The sequence below is a fragment of the Mustelus asterias genome, chromosome 6 (genome assembly GCF_964213995.1).
Source record: "Mustelus asterias chromosome 6, sMusAst1.hap1.1, whole genome shotgun sequence".
Lineage (NCBI taxonomy): Eukaryota > Metazoa > Chordata > Chondrichthyes > Carcharhiniformes > Triakidae > Mustelus > Mustelus asterias.
This window is the reverse complement of record NC_135806.1, coordinates 54187656-54208901: the sequence shown is the minus strand read 5'-3', so window position 1 is coordinate 54208901 and position 21246 is coordinate 54187656. Positions and strand designations below refer to the sequence as shown.

The 21246-nt window shown below is 43.2% G+C and overlaps 1 protein-coding gene across 1 annotated transcript in view; it reads right to left on the bottom strand.

Annotated features, from left to right (window-relative positions):
- Positions 1 to 21246, bottom strand: part of LOC144494660 (coiled-coil domain-containing protein 192-like) — a 71590-nt gene that overhangs the window by 21579 nt on the left and 28765 nt on the right. Inside the window, exon 4 of the mRNA XM_078213864.1 lies at positions 10391 to 10522. Within this exon, the coding sequence (XP_078069990.1) occupies positions 10391 to 10522 (132 nt within the window). The remainder of the gene's footprint in view (positions 1 to 10390; positions 10523 to 21246) is intronic.

Here is a 21246-nt window from a genome sequence, read left to right as displayed (position 1 = left end):
CCAGGTTTGAAACGGCTGTCGTATGAGGAGCAGTTCAGTAGCTTGGAGTACAGAAGAATGAGGGGGATTTGATTGAGGTATATAAAATCCTGATGAAATAGATGATAACCAAATGTTCCCATTTCTAGAACAGTCTAGGACAAGAGGTCATACTTGTGGAATAAGTGGGGAGAGATTCAAGACAGAGATAAGGAGAAGCTACTTCTCACCGAGGGTTGTGAATCTATGGAATTCACTGCCCCAGAGTGCAGTGGATGCAGAATCAATCAGTGGATTCAAGAAAGAAATAGATAAATATTTGATCAAAAGCGGGATAAAGAGTTATGGGAAAAGGTAGGGAAGTGGAGTTCGGATGAGATGGAGATCAGCGATTATATAGAATGGCAGAGTGGGCTCGAAGGGCTGAATTTCCTACTCTCGCTCCTAATTCTATGTTCCTATGTTCCTAAAATGTGAGTAGATAGATATGGCAGTCAAGGCTAGATTCTATTTCCAAGAACCTGGCTTAGTGCCACAAGATATTCAATGACTACACCTGAGTGGTTAAGTTCAATGCACCTTCAAGCGCTATATCCTCCCAACTGCCCCACTAATATCACAAAAAGCTCGATACACCATATCACAAACCTACCAACTATCTCTATGAACCATGACTCATTCCTAATATTCATATTTTTCGCATCACCCTCACACCATTAGCTGCAATCCTCACCCCTACATCTCAAAGCTCACACATACTGCAAGCTGTTCAACCAACAGTCACATCACCCAAATGCATTGTACCAGACTCAGTGAGACATTTTCCTCTCTCTTGGAGGGCAAAGTAGTGCACAACCAGAATCAGTAGGAACCAACTTGTTGGAAACAGTCACCCTGCATTTCTTGATCCCATGGTTGCCAATACTGGAGTGACCAAAACTGAAACCATTGAAGATGACAGTGTGTTCATACCTAAATCTCATCTTCTTACAACCAGTTTCCTTCTCATCCTACACTTGCTCCTGATTTACAAGTTGTAGTTGGTGTAACCATGCTCTTCTTGCACTCCACTCCCTCAACACACCCCTAGCCTTCTGAATTTCTCCTTCTAAGATACCCAAGAACTGAAAACTGGCCAGGAGAAGGTGGAAGAAACAAAGAGCAGAAAGAGAATGAAGAAGAAGAAATACAGGGCTGGATTTAGACTGGTATCTCGCCCAGCGCTAAGAGAACTGATGGGGAACCCCTATCGGCTCCATAGAGGAGGCCTGGCTCTATCAGGCCTCCCAGGGGATTCAGGATGCCAACAGTGAAACTCCCATCTGCCAGTCATTCTGAGACTGGCAGCTCCTCATTGCTGTTAGCATCAGCGAGAGCGGTGGTGGCTGTCAGTATTGCATCCACCAGAGGCCCAGGATCCAATCAGTGGCCCCAGGCCAATGGTAAGTGAGGGACTATGAGGATCACAAGGTGAGGACTGGAGGAGGGAGGATGAGGGTCAGAGGCTTACAGCAGCCCCCTCCATTCGCCAACAGGGTTTTCCAGGTGATTGTCAGGAGGCATGGGAAAGCCATGTGACTCCCATTTAATTCCAGTTCCAGCACTAATTTGTGGTAGCCTCAGAGATAATAAGTGTCAATTGGTTCATGAATGAACCTAGCTGGCATCCTGGGAGTCCCATGTCAGCTCCTTCTGCGCTCCAACTTAATTGGGGGAGATTTTGCCATCACCGGGAAACTGACACAGAGCTTCTCCTGTGATTAAGTGGGGCTGTCCATCATAGTTCCTACCACAATGTGTCTGCATTAAATTCAGGTTGCTGCCACTCAATCTCATTTTCGTAGTCATCAGCTTAGTGGCTGATGCTACTTTAGAGGGGGCATAGAGGCAGGATCTGTATGTAATGAGACAGTAGGCATGTGTGACCTCCTGGTGTCAAGTCTCTGAATGTCACAGATGAGCTCTGCTATAGAGGACTAGGAAGAGAACTTGATGAAGCAGTGTACTGGAAAAGGCTTAGTGTATTGGCAGGCCTGCCAGAAAGACTGTGGTCACTGTACAAGAGCAGGGAGAAGTGATTTGCACAGAGCTTGGAACCCAGCACGGAAGTGGACTCGTGATGCAATGCCTGATGGCTGTTGTCTCAACCGCCATTGCAGTACAAGCAGAAGCCACCCAACATCTCAGTGTTACGGTGGTGTGATAACCCGCATGACTTGCATGGGGAATCACTGATTGATTTTCTTGTAGGATTTATTGAATACGAGCTCCCTGGAGATTGGTAATTAACTAAACAGGTGGACCTTGTTGGTCCATTATTCCATTGTCCCAGTTGGGACCTGTTGTATTCACCACAGGCTTGTGGTTTTGCTTTAATTTGTGCAATAAAGCACTGTTCCTCTACAGCCAACTCCTACAGTTATTATAGGTGGAAGCTCAGATTCAAACCATACAAGCTCAGCGAGCAACTCTGTGTTCAGTGAGAACGAATTACAAATCATTCTCTCTTGCCAGAAAGAAGCAGTTGGAGTGAGCGTGTAGCTTCACGTACATTGCAGGCTTCCTCACGGTGCAGGTGCTAATGACTGCTTGCACATCGCCTTTTGGGTATTGTCAATTGCATATTAATTGTATTCAAGTGTGGTCATTTATTGACGATTCACTATTGTTCCTTTATACGAATAGAAGCAGACTGTTGGGTTTGGAGGTGCATGTTTGCAATATGTGTCTCTGTAAATAACAGCTTACAAGTTGTAAATGTAAGGCTCCAATCCTACAGATCACCACCTGACTATTAGAGATAGAAAAGGTGCAGCATGTCAATTCTGCCCTCCATCAGAACCAAAACAGATGCCACTTCCTCAACATCCAGCTAGTGTATGAGCTTAGGCAGCAAATCATGCAGCTCTGAGCTTGATATCCTCTAAGCAGTCATGATACCTTCATTTTATGGCATGTCTGCTGTGTTAGGTGCATTTGAGCCACCACTGCAGAACAAAAGGTGGCTGCTGGACGACAAGGCCTATCTGCTAATAACGTGACAGATGTCTCCAGTACACAATCCATGCACATGAGTGCAGCATGCAATGTGAGGAATTGAAACTGGCCCACAGGTGTAGAGTGGGAGGCGGGGGGACACACAATTGAGAGGGAAGGTGGAGGTGGGGTGCCCAATGCTTTCCTGATTTCCTGCAATTTGGTTTGGAAGAGGCAAGTTGAGGATAGCACACTCGCCCAGAGGCCAATTGGAGTCATTAAGTCACCAATTGGGAAACCTCCCATAAAGCCTGCTTTCCCCATCAAGGACGGCACATTAGGGCAGCACGGTAGCACAGTGGTTAGCACTGCTGCTTCACAGCTCCAGGGACCTGGGTTCGATTCCCGGCTTGGGTCTGTGTGGAGTTTGCACATTCTCCTCGTGTCTGCGTGGGTTTCCTCCGGGTGCTCGGGTTTCCTCCCACAGTCCAAAGATGTGCGGGTTAGGTTGATTGGTCATGCTAAAAAATTGCCCTTAGTGTCCTGAGATGCGTAGGTTAGAGGGATTAGTGGGTAGAGATGTGGGGATAGGGCCTGGGTGGGATTGTAGTCGGTGCAGACTCAATGGGCCGAATGGCCTCTTTCTGTACTGTAGGGTTTCTATGAAGTCTATGAAGGAACATGGCAGAGTTCAGCACTGACTTAGAATAGGGATTTGTGCAGAGTTCAGAGAACATTTTTCAAACATGCAAATAGTGGCCAACTTTATCAGTATACTGGACCAATGTTCCCTCTAATTTGTGTTTGCTGTGCACGATGATTTGTCACATTGGGTGGTTCATTTAAGACTGGTGTGTGACTGTGCATGGGTGCATCTTAAACATTGGAACATTGCCTGTGCACAACTGATTTGTTCTCGGTGTAGCATATGAATATAAACTATGCTGATTGATAGGTAGTCTCAATGATGGTGATGTGGTGAATTGAGCAATGTTTAATGTTGTGATGCAGTTGTCAGGATAGCATTGATTTTGACCACTCGTGTTAGGTCATTGAACTTCTCACTGCACTGCATCCAGGTTTTCGGGGCTTGACTCCTGGCATTGACTCTGTGACTATTTGCCTTTTGAGCATGTATGTAGAGTGTCTCCTGGTTCCCAATGGATGCAGAGCATCTCTCCTCCCTTCCATCGTCTCCACCAAGGACCCAAGTACAATGTCTAAAACCTTGGAGCCTGGACTCCTCTTTGCTGTGCAATGAATCAATGTTTCATAGGTCATGACTGTCAGAGTTATGCTCCAAACATAATGCACCTGCTCTTTAAGATAGGTGTTCCCAAATTGTTGAAATGTGGGGTCTGAAAGAGCACTCCCACTCTTTCTGCTTCTACATGCAGGTAAATATGTTTTAAAAACGTTAGATCGTTTGTCGCATGCTAACAGGTGGTCCCTTTAATTTTGACATTTATATAGATGTAGATTTATATTTTTGCAATACATTGCTCTATCAGCCTAAATCCTAAATGTTTCAATGTTTGAGACTTAACACTTTTTAAATTGATAATGCTAGTTTAATTTGTAATAAGCACACATTTAGTGGGGCGAGCTACTCATGATAATGGACCCCTGCTGAAGCATCCACCCAGTGAACAGTGGGTTAACTCTGGCTGGACACTGAATCATTTAAAAAGGCAGGCAGTGTGAAGTTGACACGTTACCTGAATTATGAGCCGGCAAGGCTATTGAATTTAGTCCCTGGAATCTGTTGTTTATTTGCCCCTTCCTTTTATTATAGAAAAATCATAGATTCCCTCTAGTGTAGAAGGAGGCCATTTAACGCATCAATCCTGCATCAACAACAATCCCAACCAGGCCCTATCCCCGTAACCCCACTTACTTACCCTGCTAGTCTCCCTGACATTGAGGGCCAATTTACCATGGCCAATCAGCCTAACCTGCACATCTCTGCAGTGTGGGAGGAAAACGGAGCACCTGGAGGAAACCCACACAGACCAATGGGGAGAACGTGCAAACTCCACACAGTCACCTGAGGCCAGAATTGCGTCCCTGGCGCTTTGAGGCAGCAGTGCTGAGGTAGCAGTGCTAACCACTGTGCTAGTGTGCCACCGTGCTGCCCTATAGCTCTCTGGGCTTTGGAATTGTTGCCTTGAACTGAATAGAGCTGATATTTCAAAAGGATATTTAATTAAGAACTGGGAAAGTACAGGCCTAGTTACTTAACTTCAATTCTAGACAAGCTAGTGGAAGGGCTCATTACAAGTACAGGACGCAATGTTAGTGCCCCCACCTGGTGAATTAGGTATCTGGCAATGGCCTGCATTCTTTGAATGTGGTAAGTGGAAATGTACTCCCACTCCTTCTGTTTCTATATACAGGTAAATATACTTTTAAAATTTAATTGTTTGCCGCATGCTAACTGATAGACCCTTTAGTATTGATATTTATACAGATGTACATTTATATTTTTCCAATACATTGCAGTGACAGCTTAAATCCTAAACATTTCAATATTTGGGGCTTAACACATTGAATTGCTAATTTAATTTGTAATTTGCTAGTTTAATTTGTAATAAGTCTATGCATTTAAGAAGTGTGATTCTTCAATGAAGTTGAACTAAAATCTTCCAAGAACTAGATTTCAGACAGAAACATATATTTCTAGACAATTTGGAAGAATTTAAAAACCACAATTGAAAATGTTGAACTGGACCTATTAACCCAGGGCATATTTGACATTTGTTAAGTTCACATGAGTTCAGTATTTGTTCAGTGGACATATTCTTGCTGTAATTTTCAAGAATCAATGTTCAACAGAGTGCTTTTATCTAGCAAACAAATACACATCATCAGATGTAAACAGGCTATAAATCATCTCAATCAACCATTTTTCTCTCATAAAAATAATTCTCTGGGAAATTAAGTATATAAACAGATATGGATTCCATCTGGAACATTTCCCACTGAGAATGGAAAATTCACCGCTTAGATGGGTGGCACAGTGGTTAGCACTGCTGCCTCACAGCACCAGAAACCCGGGTTCGATTCCGGTCTTGTTTCAATGTCTGTATGGAGTTTGCACGTTCTCCCCGTGTCTGCATGGGTTTCGTCCGGGTGCTTTGATTTCCTCCAACGATGTGTGGGTTAGGTTAATTGGCCATGCTAAATTGCCCCCTCGTGTCAGGGGGATTAGCAGGGTAAATACTAGGATTACAGGGATAGGGCCTGGGTAGGATTGTTGTCGGTGCAGGCTCGATGGGCCAAATGGCCTCCTTCTATGCTGTAGGGATTCTATGATTCTAGCTCTTAATAAAGTATATAATAGTGATCAATACATTGGGAGCTGTATTTAAGTAAAATGTTGACTACATAAAAGAGCTGAGAATGTGTTGAGTGTTGCAAAAAATACTTCTCAGCTAAAGCCTTACAGTACAAAAGAGCCCCTCTTAAAAAGGAAGAGATCAAAATAGATTAATAGATGGATTTTCCAAACATTATTTTTCCATCAGTGGCAGGGCCAGGTGACCAGTTGCCTAACAGTCTGTCTCGTAGTTGCTAGAAACTGAACGTCACTGAATTGTGCTGATTTTCCTCTCCATTTTTCCTCTTTACCTTTTGCGAATTCCTTATTTCTATAGATCTAGATTGTCTTCAATAATTTTATCATGCAAAGAATTGGAGATTCTTTGTCATTAACATTAAATACCCCAATAAACTCCATGATGCTAGAAAAGGTGCTCCAAGTGTCATGTCTAATGGAATCATAAACAGGATTACAATATCTACAGTGTACAGACAGTAATCATCACTCAATTTTATTTTATACTCTATCTGTTCTTATCCAATCATTTATATTTATGCATTGCAATAAAAGTTTCCTTTTGCAGTAGAGTTTATACTTTCAATTGGAAATTAAAAATGCAGACTTTTTAATAATACACGAACCTCAAAGCAAGGTATGGGCCAGAATTTTCCGGCCGTTCACACCTTGCTACCACTGCAAGCAAGGACAGAGAATTTGGCACTAAGCCAAATCTCCGTTCACTGCAGTGAGACCAGAAAATCCCGCCAACGTGAACGGCCGAAAAATTGCGTTCATGAAGAGAGAAAGAAGTGTCAGCACTTTGTGATGCCGTGTTCTAATGTGCCAAAACCATGGAATGATAGTGTGTTTTTGTCCATTGTGATTCTCCGCATTGCAAGTTCCCATTCTCAGTTCGATGACAGATGGATTTATTGGACTAAACTTTTGGGTTAAGTGTGGGAAATGCAAGCTTGGACAATTGCCAAGTCGCGAGCTTGCCTCCAGTAGGAAATGGAAATGATGCATAATATTCACCTCTTATGTGATGTGGAGACATGTTTGGCATCCAATTAGCAGCCACTGGGGCAAGAACAAAGGCAGGACTTTTTACGCCGCCCGATTTATACAGGCCTTGGCATTCATTACTGTGGTTGCTGTTTAATTCAATCTACGGTCATCTCCAAGATGTCCCAAGAGAGTCGGTGACCAAGAACCCTGTGCAGGGCTGGCCCCCTGTACTCTGATGCCAAGTAAGAAGTCTCACAACACCAGGTTAAAGTCCAACAGATTTATTTGGTAGCAAATACCATAAGCTTTCGGAGCACTGCTCCTTCGTCAGATGGAGTGGAAATGTGCTCTCAAACAGTGCACAGACACAGAAATCAAGTTACAGAATACTAATTAGAATGCAAATCTCTACAGCCAGCCAGGTCTTAAAGGTACAGACAATGTGGGTGGAGGGAGCATTCAACACAGGTTAAAGAGATGTGTATTGTCTCCAGACAGAACAGCTAGTGAGATTCTGCAAGACCAGGGGCAAGCTGTGGGGGTTACTGATAATGTGACATAAATCCAACATCCCGGTTTAGGCCATCCTCATGTGTGCGGAACTTGGCTATCAGTTTCTGCTCAGCGACTCTGCGCTGTCGTGTGTCATGAAGGCCGCCTTGGAGAACGCCTACCTGAAGATCCAAGGCTGAATGCCCGTGACTGCTGAAGTGCTCCCCCACAGGAAGAGCACAGTCTTGCCTGGTGATTGTCGAGCGGTGTTCATGCCAATGCAGACCTTGAGGCTAAGTTAGAGGCTGTGAGGAAGAAGAGGGAGTTCCTATTCCCAGGGTGTGACAGGAGAAGACCACCCTCACAGACTAACAGCCAGGCAGCAGATTGCTATGATTGTGAATGACAGAAGTGTCACCAGGGATCTTGGACTCTGTGCTAGAAATGGTTCAATGATCTCATATGCCCTCAAAAGATCAGTGCCATCCCTTACCCTCAGGATAAGTCCTTGGGTACTTAGCCTCCAGTAGTCATACCAGCTGAGGACTTCCAGGGTCCTGCTGCTCCTAAAGATGGGAGGAATGTGTTTTCAGATCTATCAGAAAGACTCTGAGCCAATGGACATCTCTTACTGTGCGACAGTGTGCATTTATCAATTGACCATCAGCTCATTTTGTACACATTAAGGACTCAATGACCTGTGTGGTCTACTCTTGCTCCTATTTCTTAAGTTTTTATAGTCTTATAGTGCTGATGAGGACCTGCCACCACTGTTAGGGACCAGATTAGTAACTCATAGCCTAGACCCCAGCTGCTTTTGATTTTGGCATTAGTGTGAGCATAAAGTGTTTTGCTCCGTGTAATTCTGTTGACCCACTAGAAGCTTTTATTAAAACAAACTTAACATGCCGAACATGTTACAAACGTAGCAATACAATTTAATGATAACAAAAAGAATTGGCATAACTTTTACCAATTGAAAAACTTAATAAGGTATAATTCTTAACTGCTAGCTATCTTTATTAGTTCCAATTTAAGCAATATTCCTCATAGACATAACTTCCTCTTCAGAATCAGTGAGCAAACACAGATCCTTATCTCAGTTGTTAGTCCTCAAGCCTTTTAACACCTTTGGGGGTTCTCCATCAGTTCTCTTAGCGGTAGTGAGATGCCAGTCTAAATCCTGCCCTGGTGGTAATGGTAGAGTGGAGGATATGCTGGGCCATGAGTTGACAGATTGTGATCCTGCTGCTGCTGATGGCCCACAGCACCTCATGGTTGCCCAGTGCTCAGTTGCTACATCTGTTCAAAATCTATCCCATTTAGCATGGTGGTTGCTTCACAAATTTTGTTTTGCTTCCCAAAACGATGGAGGGTATCCTCAACGTGATGACAGGACATTGTTTCCACAAGGACTGTACAGTGGTCAATCCAACTGATGCTATCATGGACAGATGCATCTGCAACAAGCACATTGATGAGAATGAGGTCAAGTATATATTTCCCTCTTGCTGGTTCCCTCACTATCTGCTGCAGACCTAGTCTAGCAGCTATGTTCTTTATGATTCAGCCAGTTTGCTCACTGGTGTTATGGATCGTTCTTGGTGATTGACATTGAAGTCCTCAAAAAGAGTACATTCTGTGCCCTTGCCACCTTCTGTGCTTCCTCCAAGTGATGTTCAACATGGATGAGCACTGATTCTACAGCTGAGGGAGGGAATAGAGTGGGTACTTGGTCATCAGCAAGAGGTTTCCTTGCCCATGTTTGACCTGATGCCATTAGATTTAATGGGATCCGGAGTCAATTTTGAGAGCACCCAAGGCACCCCTGACTCTATACCACTGTGCCACCATCTCAGTGATCGGGTTGGTGGTGTCTGGGCCATTGTCTGTAAGGCATGATTCCGTGGGAATGACTATGTCAGGTTATTGTTTGCCTAGTCTGTGAGACAACTGTCTGAATTTTGGCACAAGCCCCAAGATGTTAGTAAGGAGGACTCTGCAAGGTTGACAGGCTGAGCTTGCTTGATGTTTCCAGTGCCTAGGTTGATGCTGGGTGGTCCATCCAATTTCATTCCCTTTAGGCTGTTTAAGTGGTTTGGTAGAACTAAGTGGCTAATTAAGATAGCACTTAAGAGTCAACCACATCATTGTGGACCTGGAGTCACTTGTAGACCAAACCAGGTAAAGATGGCATATTTCCTTCCCAAAAGGGGCATGAGTGAACCAGATGGGTTTTTACAACAATCAATAATTTATGGTTATCCTTAGACTTTTAATTCCAGATTTTTATTGAATTTAAATTCCACCTTCTGCTGTGGTGGGATTGGGTCTCCAGAGCATTACGCTGGGTCTTTAGATTACAGGTCCTGTGGCAATACCATTACTCCACCCTGAAGAATAGAACTCTTATTTCTACTTTTCTGAGCTTGCGGGAAAAAAATGGCTTGAATTCAGGTCACACTTTTTTCAGACTTTTTTGCATAATACAGTAATTTAGCCCCTAGTCGTCTTTTTTGCAGTATTCTGTTTTTCAAACTGTACACCTGACCTTTACTGCAAAATGCATATTTAAAAATTTGTCAAATTCATAATGAGGAATGCTTAATATACCTTGTCTTTGGCACATAGTGTTTCCTCATATAATCCTGCAGATTTTAACTTGTTTCTCATGACCTCCAGCTGCTCCTCAAGCCACATGACCTGGTCACTTAGATATATTTTACATCCTTCCATTTCTGCCAGCTGTAATACAAATAAAAAACAGTTTTTATAATATTTATTTCAGGAAGAACAGCTTGGTTTTTCAGAATTATCTGTTTTTTATTTGCATAAACAAACAGCACAGTAAGGTTGCAATAGCCTATCATTTTCCCATCTGAATCATAAGTCTCCATGCTAAATGCAGAGGTTATTTTAGTGAATTAACAATATTTTGTGAAATCACACTGTAATATATGGTGTGCAAGTCAATACTGAAGGCAAATTTTAACAACTGTAATATATATAGTGTAATGACCCAGATTTTGTGGCCAGGAATGACAGCATCTACACTTTTGTACTGAATCCTGAGGCAATTGGAAATCCACTTCAGCCTAACACCCACTGCAGGGGATTCAGAGCCTGAGAAGGTGGAAACTCCTTAAGCAATCTGATTGAAAATTCCTTACTGAAGCACACAAAGTCTGAACCAAGAAGTATACATTTGAACAGTTAATTCAATTGTGTACAGAAAGCTAGAAGAAAAAGGCGGAAAGAAAGATGGGATTAAAAGAGATAAAAGATTCCTAAAGGAAAAGTTTATTTTTGTTTAACTTAAAACAGTAATTAAAATCTAAATGAGACTCTGAACTTGGAACCAGATTTTATTTAATGAAATGACCTTGTTGGAGCTGATCTGCATATTTGAAGATGGATCTTACATGCTTCCAGAGGATGTCCTGCTTGGCAACTCAAAAGAACAAAATTAAGATGAGGACACAGCAGGAAGGCAGTGGGAACAGAGGAGGTAAGTCGCTGGTCTCATTCTAACTGTCATACCACCCTGTTTCCACATGGAGAGGGCAGTTAAAATTGGGTGGCAACCAACTGGCCCCTTTATCTTTATTAAATACTCAATCCCATCCACCCCTCCCCCCCCCTCCCCGCCACCCCCCCGGCCACCCCCACCGCCCCCCACCAACACTGCAGCTTCTGCTCTGATCCCTAGCTTCCTCTGGATACTGTAATAATTCTAATCCCTCCAAATCTTCAAATCAGGATTTAGCTTTAATCATTTGAGAGCTGGATTTGACTTAAAGGTAATATTTTCAATATAAATTGTACCAAAATGCTTTTTATGGTAGCATTGTCAAAAGACTTCCCAAATATGACACAGGGATACTGCATGTGTGTGACAACATAATTTGAAAACTTGTTAATGGTGTCAGTTGTGGCTCAATGACTAATACTCTGACCTGAGTCAGAAGGCCATGGTTCAAGACCTACTCCAGGGATTTCTAGATTGATAGTCCAATGGAGGGGGTGCTACACTGTTGGAGTTACCATCTTGTAGATGAGATGTGAAACTGAGGACCCACTTGCCCTCCCAGCTGAACATAAAATACACTATTCAAAGATCAGGGGAGCTCTTCCTCATGTCTGGACCAATATTTATTCTTCAACCAACAATGCTAAAAAAAATTGATCTGGTAATTATACAGCTGTTTGCTCTGTACACAGTAGCTGCTGAATTTCCTATAATAAGCAGTGACTACATTTGTTAGCTGCAAAACACTTGAGTGTTTTGAACCCATGGAAGATGCAACGTAAATGCAAGCTTTTCTTTATACTAAAGCTTCAATTTTTCAGTTAAATTTGGTAGCCTTCCAAAGAAACGTTAGATAGGGATACAGAAAAATGATCATAAATTTCAGACTACAAAATGAAAACTGTAATTATTATTTGTATTTACAAATGATTTCTTTATAAAATGATAAACTTCCCAAATCTCATCTGGCGATTTTAAAAAGATAGTACAATAGCAACAAAGTCTTATTTGTATATGCAACATTTTAACTTTACATTCCTGCAGATGTAATGGGCTGGTTACCCAGGTAATGTGGTTTCTGGTGGTGGTGGGTGGGGGGAGAAAGGGAGAAGGAGGGGGGTTAGTTAATTATCATAGACAACATGGCCTCCTCTGACACATCCAAACCCCCATTGCATTTTTACCAGTGGCACAGAAACATTGGGCAGCATACATACCCAAGGGCCAATTCAGTTCTTGATGGGCCAATTAACGGCCACTTAAGGACCTCATCCCACTGCCACTGGGATTTAACCAGAGGCTAAGAGACCTGTGCTAAGTGTCCAGTGTAGCAGCTTTCACTGGGTGGACTCATGGGGGTGTCTCTTTAACAGGCCTCTAGATCATCAATGTTTCAAAGTGGCAAAATACTTGGAAAAAGAAAGCCAAATATTTCATGCTGTCTCAAAACTGGGAATTTACATCTACTTAACTTCCCTTAATTAACCTGTAACTGACCTCAGAATACCACTAATCCCATCAGACTTTGGCATCTTAATTGACAGTTCAATGAAACAAAGATACACCTTAATGCAGGAATAATACATTGGGTGCTGTATGATAAAATAATCTATTTGTTAAATAGCTGTATATCACTTCTTGACTTGCCATGAATTTCACAGCAGAAAATCTGGTTGTTTACATGAAAATAAACAGTTCAGTCAATGCTTACTGGAGCTATTCAAACACGTGCTGAATTCTTATTTGAGAATTTTAACTTAAATGTTAGTTAAAAGTCAGAAGTAGGCTTTCATTAACACTGCAATGAAGTTACTGTGAAAATACCCTAGTTGCCACACTCAGGTACCTGTTCAGGTACACAGAGGAAAAATTTAGCATGGCCAATGCACCTAACCAGCACGTCTTTCGAACTGTGGGAGGAAACCGGAGCACCTGGAGGAAATCCACGCAGACACGAGGAGAATGTGCAGACTCCACACAGACAATACCCAAGCTGGGAATTGAACCCAGGTCCCTGGTGCTGTGAGGCAGCAGTGCTAACCACTGTGCCACCTTTAGCCACTAATCATGAGTTGAAGTTGCAGTCGGAGGGGGTGGAGATATCTTCTGTGTAATGTTTGTAGTGAAATTTCCACATCTTCGTTATTTGTAACAAATAGCCAACCTAGAAATGTCCTCTCTATATTTATAAAGGTGCATGTCAAATGTTGCACTTTTTCACCCATGGAGATGTCCACATATTTCCAATTTATTTTAGTTTGATTTCAAATACTGGTGGAGATAATTTATCTGGCAGTCAAAATTATGTGGAGATGCCGGCGTTGGACTGGGGTAAACACAGTAAGAAGTTTAACAACACCAGGTTAAAGTCCAACAGGTTTATTTGGTAGCAAAAGCCACACAAGCTTTCGAGGCTCTGAGCCCCTTCTTCAGGTGAGTGGGAATTCTGTTCACAAACAGAACTTATAAAGACACAGACTCAATTTACATGAATAATGGTTGGAATGCGAATACTTACAACTAATCCAGTCTTTAAGAAACAAAACAATGGGAGTGGAGAGAGCATCAAGACAGGCTAAAAAGATGTGTATTGTCTCCAGACAAGACAGCCAGTGAAACTCTGCAGGTCCACGCAACTGTGGGAGTTACAAATAGTGTGACATAAACCCAATATCCCGGTTGAGGCCGTCCTTGTGTGTGCGGAACTTGGCTATCAGTTTCTGCTCAGCGACTCTGCGCTGTCGTGTGTCGCGAAGGCCGCCTTGGAGAACGCTTACCCGAATATCAGAGGCCGAATGCCCGTGACCGCTGAAGTGCTCCCCAACAGGAAGAGAACAGTCTTGCCTGGTGATTGTCGAGCGGTGTTCATTCATCCGTTGTCGCAGCGTCTGCATAGTTTCCCCAATGTACCATGCCTCGGGACATCCTTTCTTGCAGCGTATCAGGTAGACAACGTTGGCCGAGTTGCAAGAGTATGTACCGTGTACCTGGTGGATGGTGTTCTCACGTGAGATGATGGCATCTGTGTCGATGATCCGGCACGTCTTGCAGAGGTTGCTGTGGCAGGGTTGTGTGGTGTCTTGGTCACTGTTCTCCTGAAGGCTGGGTAGTTTGCTGCGGACAATGGTCTGTTTGAGGTTGTGCGGTTGTTTGAAGGCAAGAAGTGGGGGTGTGGGGATGGCCTTGGCGAGATGTTCGTCTTCATCAATGACATGTTGAAGGCTCCGGAGGAGATGCCGTAGCTTCTCCGCTCCGGGGAAGTACTGGACAACGAAGGGTACTCTGTCCACTGTGTCCCGTGTTTGTCTTCTGAGGAGGTCGGTGCGGTTTTTCGCTGTGGCGCGTTGGAACTGTTGATCAATGAGTCTAGCGCCATATCCTGTTCTTATGAGGGCATCTTTCAGCGTCTGGAGGTGTCTGTTGCGATCCTCCTCATCCGAGCAGATCCTGTGTATACGGAGGGCTTGTCCGTAGGGGATGGCTTCTTTAACGTGTTTAGGGTGGAAGCTGGAGAAGTGGAGCATCGTGAGGTTATCCGTGGGCTTGCGGTACAGTGAGGTGCTGAGGTGACCGTCCTTAATGGAGATGCGCGTGTCCAAGAATGCAACCGATTCCGGAGAGTAGTCTATGGTGAGCCTGATGGTGGGATGAAACTTGTTGATGTCATCATAGAGTTGTTTCAGTGATTGTTCACCATCCACCAGGTACACGGTACATACTCTTGCAACTCGGCCAACGTTGTCTACCTGATACGCTGCAAGAAAGGATGTCCCGAGGCATGGTACATTGGGGAAACTATGCAGACGCTGCGACAACGGATGAATGAACACCGCTCGACAATCACCAGGCAAGACTGTTCTCTTCCTGTTGGGGAGCACTTCAGCGGTCACGGGCATTCGGCCTCTGATATTCGGGTAAGCGTTCTCCAAGGCGGCCTTCGCGACACACGACAGCGCAGAGTCGCTGAGCAGAAACTGATAGCCAAGTTCCGCACACACAAGGACGGCCTCAACCGGGATATTGGGTTTATGTCACACTATTTGTAACTCCCACAGTTGCGTGGACCTGCAGAGTTTCACTGGCTGTCTTGTCTGGAGACAATACACATCTTTTTAGCCTGTCTTGATGCTCTCTCCACTCCCATTGTTTTGTTTCTTAAAGACTGGATTAGTTGTAAGTATTCGCATTCCAACCATTATTCATGTAAATTGAGTCTGTGTCTTTATAAGTTCTGTTTGTGAGCAGAATTCCCACTCACCTGAAGAAGGGGCTCAGAGCCTCGAAAGCTTGTGTGGCTTTTGCTACCAAATAAACCTGTTGGACTTTAACCTGGTGTTGTTAAACTTCTTACTGAGTCAAAATTATAGCATTTCAAGTGTTTTAGTTCCCTGATAAATTTGAAAGAAGATTTAAGAGAAAATGTTAATTTTCTTTTCACAATGCATTACATGTAGATAGAAATTACTGTGTAACTATTAATCATAGAGTCATGGAATGATATAGCAAAGAAATAGACCATTTGATCCATTGCACCTGTGCCGCCTCTTCAAAAGAGCTATTCAAAATGACTCACACGCACTTGATCTTTTCCCATAGCCCAGCAAATGTTTCATAATACAAAGTTAGATTGGTTTACTTTATATTTGCTTTCATATTAAGTCTGTAATGCGGAGAAAAGAGTAAATAAAAGGATATTTCCTATAAATTCTCAAATACAGATGCCAATTTTTCAAAATAATCTGTGGTAAATCACCATTTTGATCTTTAATCTTCACGTTTATTGTCATTAACATGTAGCATTGGACTTGCCACAAAATTACTGATCAACATTGAATTAATTGGCTTTGTGTGCACAGAGGTAAAGACAAAAACCCTGTTCAAAAAAGTGTAACTTTTGACATGTATTCATAGAGTCACAGAATCCCTACAATACCGAAAGTGGCCAGAGTCTAAGTGTTGCTAAACATAACACGGTAGAGAGTACTCTTCCCAGTTTGAGGATCTACAGGACATTGTTGGGCCAGTAGGTTGAGATCTTTAATATATATCCCATTTGTGGTGATTGTATAGTAGAACAAGGAACAAAGTAAATTACAGCACAGGAACAGGCCCTTCGGCCCTCCAAGCCTGCACCGACCATGTTGCCCGACTGAACTAAAACCGCCTACCCTTCCGGGGACCATATCCCTCTATTCCCATCCTATTCATGTATTTGTCAAGATGCCCCTTAAAAGTCACTACCATATCCGCTTCCACTACCTCCCCCGGCAACAAGTTCCAGGCACTCACACCCTCTGTGTAAAAAATCTGCCTCATACATCTACTTTAAACCTTGCCCCTCGCACCTTAAACCTGTGCCCCCTTGTAATTGACTCTTCTATCCTGGGAAAAAGCTTCTGACTATTCACTCTGTCCATGCCTCTCATAATCTTGTAGACTTCTATCAGGTCATCCCTCAACCTCCGTCGTTCCAGTGAGAACAAACCAAGTTTCTCCGACCTCTCCTCATAGCTAATGCCCTCCATACCAGGCAACATCCTGGTAAATCTTTTCTGTACCCTCTCCAAAGCCTCCAAATCCTTCTGGTAGTGTGGCAACCAGAATTAAACACTATATTCCAAGTGCAGCCTAACTAAGGTTCTATAAAGCTGCAATACGACTTGCCAATTTTTAAACTCATTGTCCCAGCTGATGAAGGCAAGCATGCCGTATGCCTTCTTGACTACCTTCTCCACCTACATTGCCACTTTCAGTGACCAGTGTACCTGTACACCCAGATCCCTCTGCCTATCAATACTCTTGAGGGTTCTGCCATTTACTGTATATTTCCAATCTGTATTAGATCTTCCAAAATGCATTACCTCACATTTGTCCGGATTAAACTCCATCTGCCATCTCTCCGCCCAAGTCTCCAACTGATCTGTATCCTGCTCTATTTCCTGATGGTCCTCATCGCTATCCATAAATCCACCAACCTTTCGTAAACTTACTAATCAAACCGGTTACATTATCCTCCAAATCATTTATATATATTACAAGCAGCAAAGGTCCCAGCACTGATCCCTGAGGAATGCCACGTGTCACAAACCTCCATTCAGAAACGCTTGAGTTAAATTGTAGACAAGTGGTCAGGATTAAAAGGTGATATAATTGAAACCCTATAAATAGACAGAGACTAAAATGCTAGTGGTTAGTTTAGATGTATGTTTGTAATATGCAACTCTGTAAATAAATACAAAAATGTGCAAAGACTAGTTCTAGTTCTCTCCTTCACTAACTGGCTTTCTAGAGTAAGAAAATCTGTGCCATACATGGATGTATGTCACGCTGCCCTTGGGCGCTTGAAATAAGTGTTCTGCTTTCCAGTGTTAACACCAATAATGAGCACAAGACAAATGCAATTTTGTTACAAAAATCTACTTTTCCTTCTTGACTTTCCCATATTCTACCTTTCTTTATTCTTTCATGGGGTGTGGACATCGGAGGCTAGGCCTTTTATTGCTCATCCCTAATTGCCTTGAAAAGGTGGTTTTCAATGACTGACCCAAGAATGTTGATAAAGGAGGCTTCAGCAATGGTAATGCCACTGTGTCAAGGGGAAATGGTTAGATTCTCTCTTATTAGAGATGGTCATTGACTTGTGTGGCACAAATGTCATTTGCCACTTATCAGGCCAAGCCTAAATGTTGTCCAGGTCTTGCTGCATTTGGACACAGACTATTTCCATATGTGAATGGTGCTGAATATTGTGCAACCATCAGCAAATATCCCCACTTACAACCTTATGATGGAAGGAAGGGCATTGATGAAGCAGTTAAAGCTAGCTGGGCCGAGGACACTACACTGAAGAACTCCTGCAGCGATTTCCAGGAACTGAGATGATTGACCTCCAACTGTGGTGTTTTATAATCTTAGCCTGTCGAGCAAACAAGATCAGATGATTCCCTCAATTGATTGGCTCAACTGTGGCCAGGACAGGTAATAGAATCCAGTGAATCCAATTTGTCCCCAGCCAAAGGAAAAAAATCACTCAAGAGTTTTACCCTCCTCCCGATAGTCTAAATTTAAATTATACTTTAGCTAGATTGTAATTTTCCCAAATATTTTAAGGATCAGTTTAAACTCCTCATTAAATTTTCCCCTCTATTAAGGGAAGAGGAGTTGCATTAACTGAGTGTTTGATGCAGAGGACTAGGTGAGACAATTTAAGTTTTAAGTATACACACAAATTCATTATAACAATAAAGCATGCGATTTGATGGTTGTATAATTCACAAAGCAGGTTATTGGTTAAGGGTGCAACTAGTTCTGCAGCACAAGTCTTTAGTACTGTTGCTGGAATGTTATCAGGCCCAGAGTCTTTGCAGTATTCAATGTCTTCAGCCATTTCTTGATCTCATGTGGAATCAATTGAATTGATAGAAGACTAACATCTGTGATGCTTGGAACCTCGGGAGGAAGCCTAGATCACCCTCTGGGCACCTCTGGCTGAAGATAGTAAGTTGCCAATGCTTCAGCTTTGCCTGCACTACTGATGTGCTGGCTCCATCATCATTGAGAATTGGGATATTTGTGGAGCATCCTACTCCAGTTAATTGCTTAATTGTCCACTGCCATTCAAGACTCGATGTGACAGGACTGCAGAGCTTATCTGATCTGTTGGATGTAGGATCACTTAGTTCTGTCTATAGCATGTTGCTTCCACTGTTTGGCATGAAAGTAGTCCTATGCTGCAGCTTCACCAGGTTGACATCTCATTTTTAGGTATGCCTGGTACATGCTCGTGGCGTGCAGGGGTATGTAGCTGTATTTGAATGGATTTTCACAGAATCACAGAATTGGTATGGTGCAGAAGGAGGCCATTTGGCCCATTATGGGTGGAATTTTCCTGTCCCATCCTCTATGGAAATCATAGCGGGTGGGACAGATGATGCAAAGGTCCGTTGACCTTGGGCAGGACTTCCCAGACTTTGGCGAGCGCTACTGGAAAATCCTGCCCTATGTCTGCACGGGCTCTCCAAACGAGCATTATGATTAAGTGCCATTCCCCTGCCTTTTCCCCATACCCCTGAACATTGTTTCTATTCAAGTAATCATACTTTTGAATGCCTCAATTGAACTTGCCTCCACCACAATTCCAAGCAGCACATTCTAAACCTGAACAACTCGTCATGTGAAAAAGTTTTTTCTCGCATCATATTTACTTCTTTTGTAATCACTTTAAAACTGTGCCCTCTCATTCTTGATCCCTTTGTGAGCAGGAACATCCTATTCCTATCTACTCCGTCCAGCCCCTTCATGATTTTGAACATCTCTATCAAATCTCCTCTTAGTCTTCTTCTCTTCAAAGAGAACAGTTCCAACCTCTCCAATCTATCCTCATAACTGAAGTTTCTCATCCCTGGAACCATTCTTGTAAACCTCTTCTGCACTCTCTCCAATGTATTCACAATCCTTCCTATAAAAGGCATCTCATGGGCTTGTCACCGCTATCTGTCAAATTATATAACCTACCAAAACATATTCTCATCTGAGAGAACATTAGTAGTATTAGCAGCAGAAGCTGCACACATAACAGGGTGGGAAGTCACTATTATTTTATATAACACTCCACCTGAACAACTCAAATAGCAGAAACCTTTGCATCAGCATCCCCATTGTCTGCCTTATAATCCAAGTGTCTCTTGGTAGCAGTTGTAATAGCCTGCGGGAAGAGATGTGACTGTGATATAGGCATAGGTATGTTCAGACAAGAATGCTGTCTCTGTAGCATATCGGAGTAGGAGAGCTGATACCTATAAATGTGGACAGCATTGGGATATTGAAGAGGCAAACACAGCCCAGCTCTCCTGGCGGTTGTGTTCTGGAGGTTCCTCAGAAGATGCACGAGGAAAACCCTGTCCCCATGCAATGACTTCATGGCTATCGCCCAGGCGGCTTAACCTTCCAATGGTAAATTTCCCTGCACTGGGAATCAGCTGAAATTCCAACTTAAATTGGAGACTTTGGATGGTTCCAACTCTCTTATCAGAATAGTTATCCAGGAAAGTTTGGAGGATTAAAAAGATTTCTATCTCCCGGTTAACTGTATTACTGCCCTCCTTTCTGAACAGCCACTGGACATCCCAACTATGCCCCTGACTGCCCCCAAACTCCAAGTAACCCACTGACCACCCTCCCAACTGCCAATTACTCTCCCAACATCCTACCTACCCTCAGCTACTTCTGTGAGCCCCCAACTCCAAGCTTTGAAGCCTGGATCCAATTTCTGGGAAGCCATGCAGCTGAAATGCTTGGACAGAATTCTGGGAAGCTGTGCTCCTCACCCCAAATCAGGAGGCAGTTCCCCAATTTAAATAAAAATTGACAAGCTTTGTACCAAATGCAGGTTCATCTCAGGTACCCGTGAGAAAAGAGGGGTGGTGAAAATTCTTCACAGGCTTGCTGCCCTGCTATCACTTGTGGCCCAGAAGAAGGTATGGTCCGGCAGCCACCTTCCTCCTTTATAAAGATGCTGTTTAAAAATAATGTGTTGGTTCAAAATCCTCAGAGGTATCGCCACGTTGTGTCCCTGTGTATTGTAAGCATGGAATTCTCTCCACCAAAATGATGTGGGTACAGGGACAATTGAATTTGCAAGACTGAGGCCAATATATTTTTATTGGGTACAGATGTCAAAGGATTTGGGCAAAAGCAAGTAAATGGAGTTGAGGTACAGATCATAGAATCCCTATAGTGCAGAAGAGGCCATTCAGCCCATTGAGTCTACACTGGTTCTCTGGCAGAATATCTTACCTAGGCAGTCTCCCCCACCCTATCCCTGTAACCCTAACATTTCCCATGGCTAATGGGACATTAAGGGGCAATTTAGCATAGCCAATCCACCTGACCTGCACATCTTTGGATTGTGGGAGGAAACCAGAGCACCCGGAGGAAACCC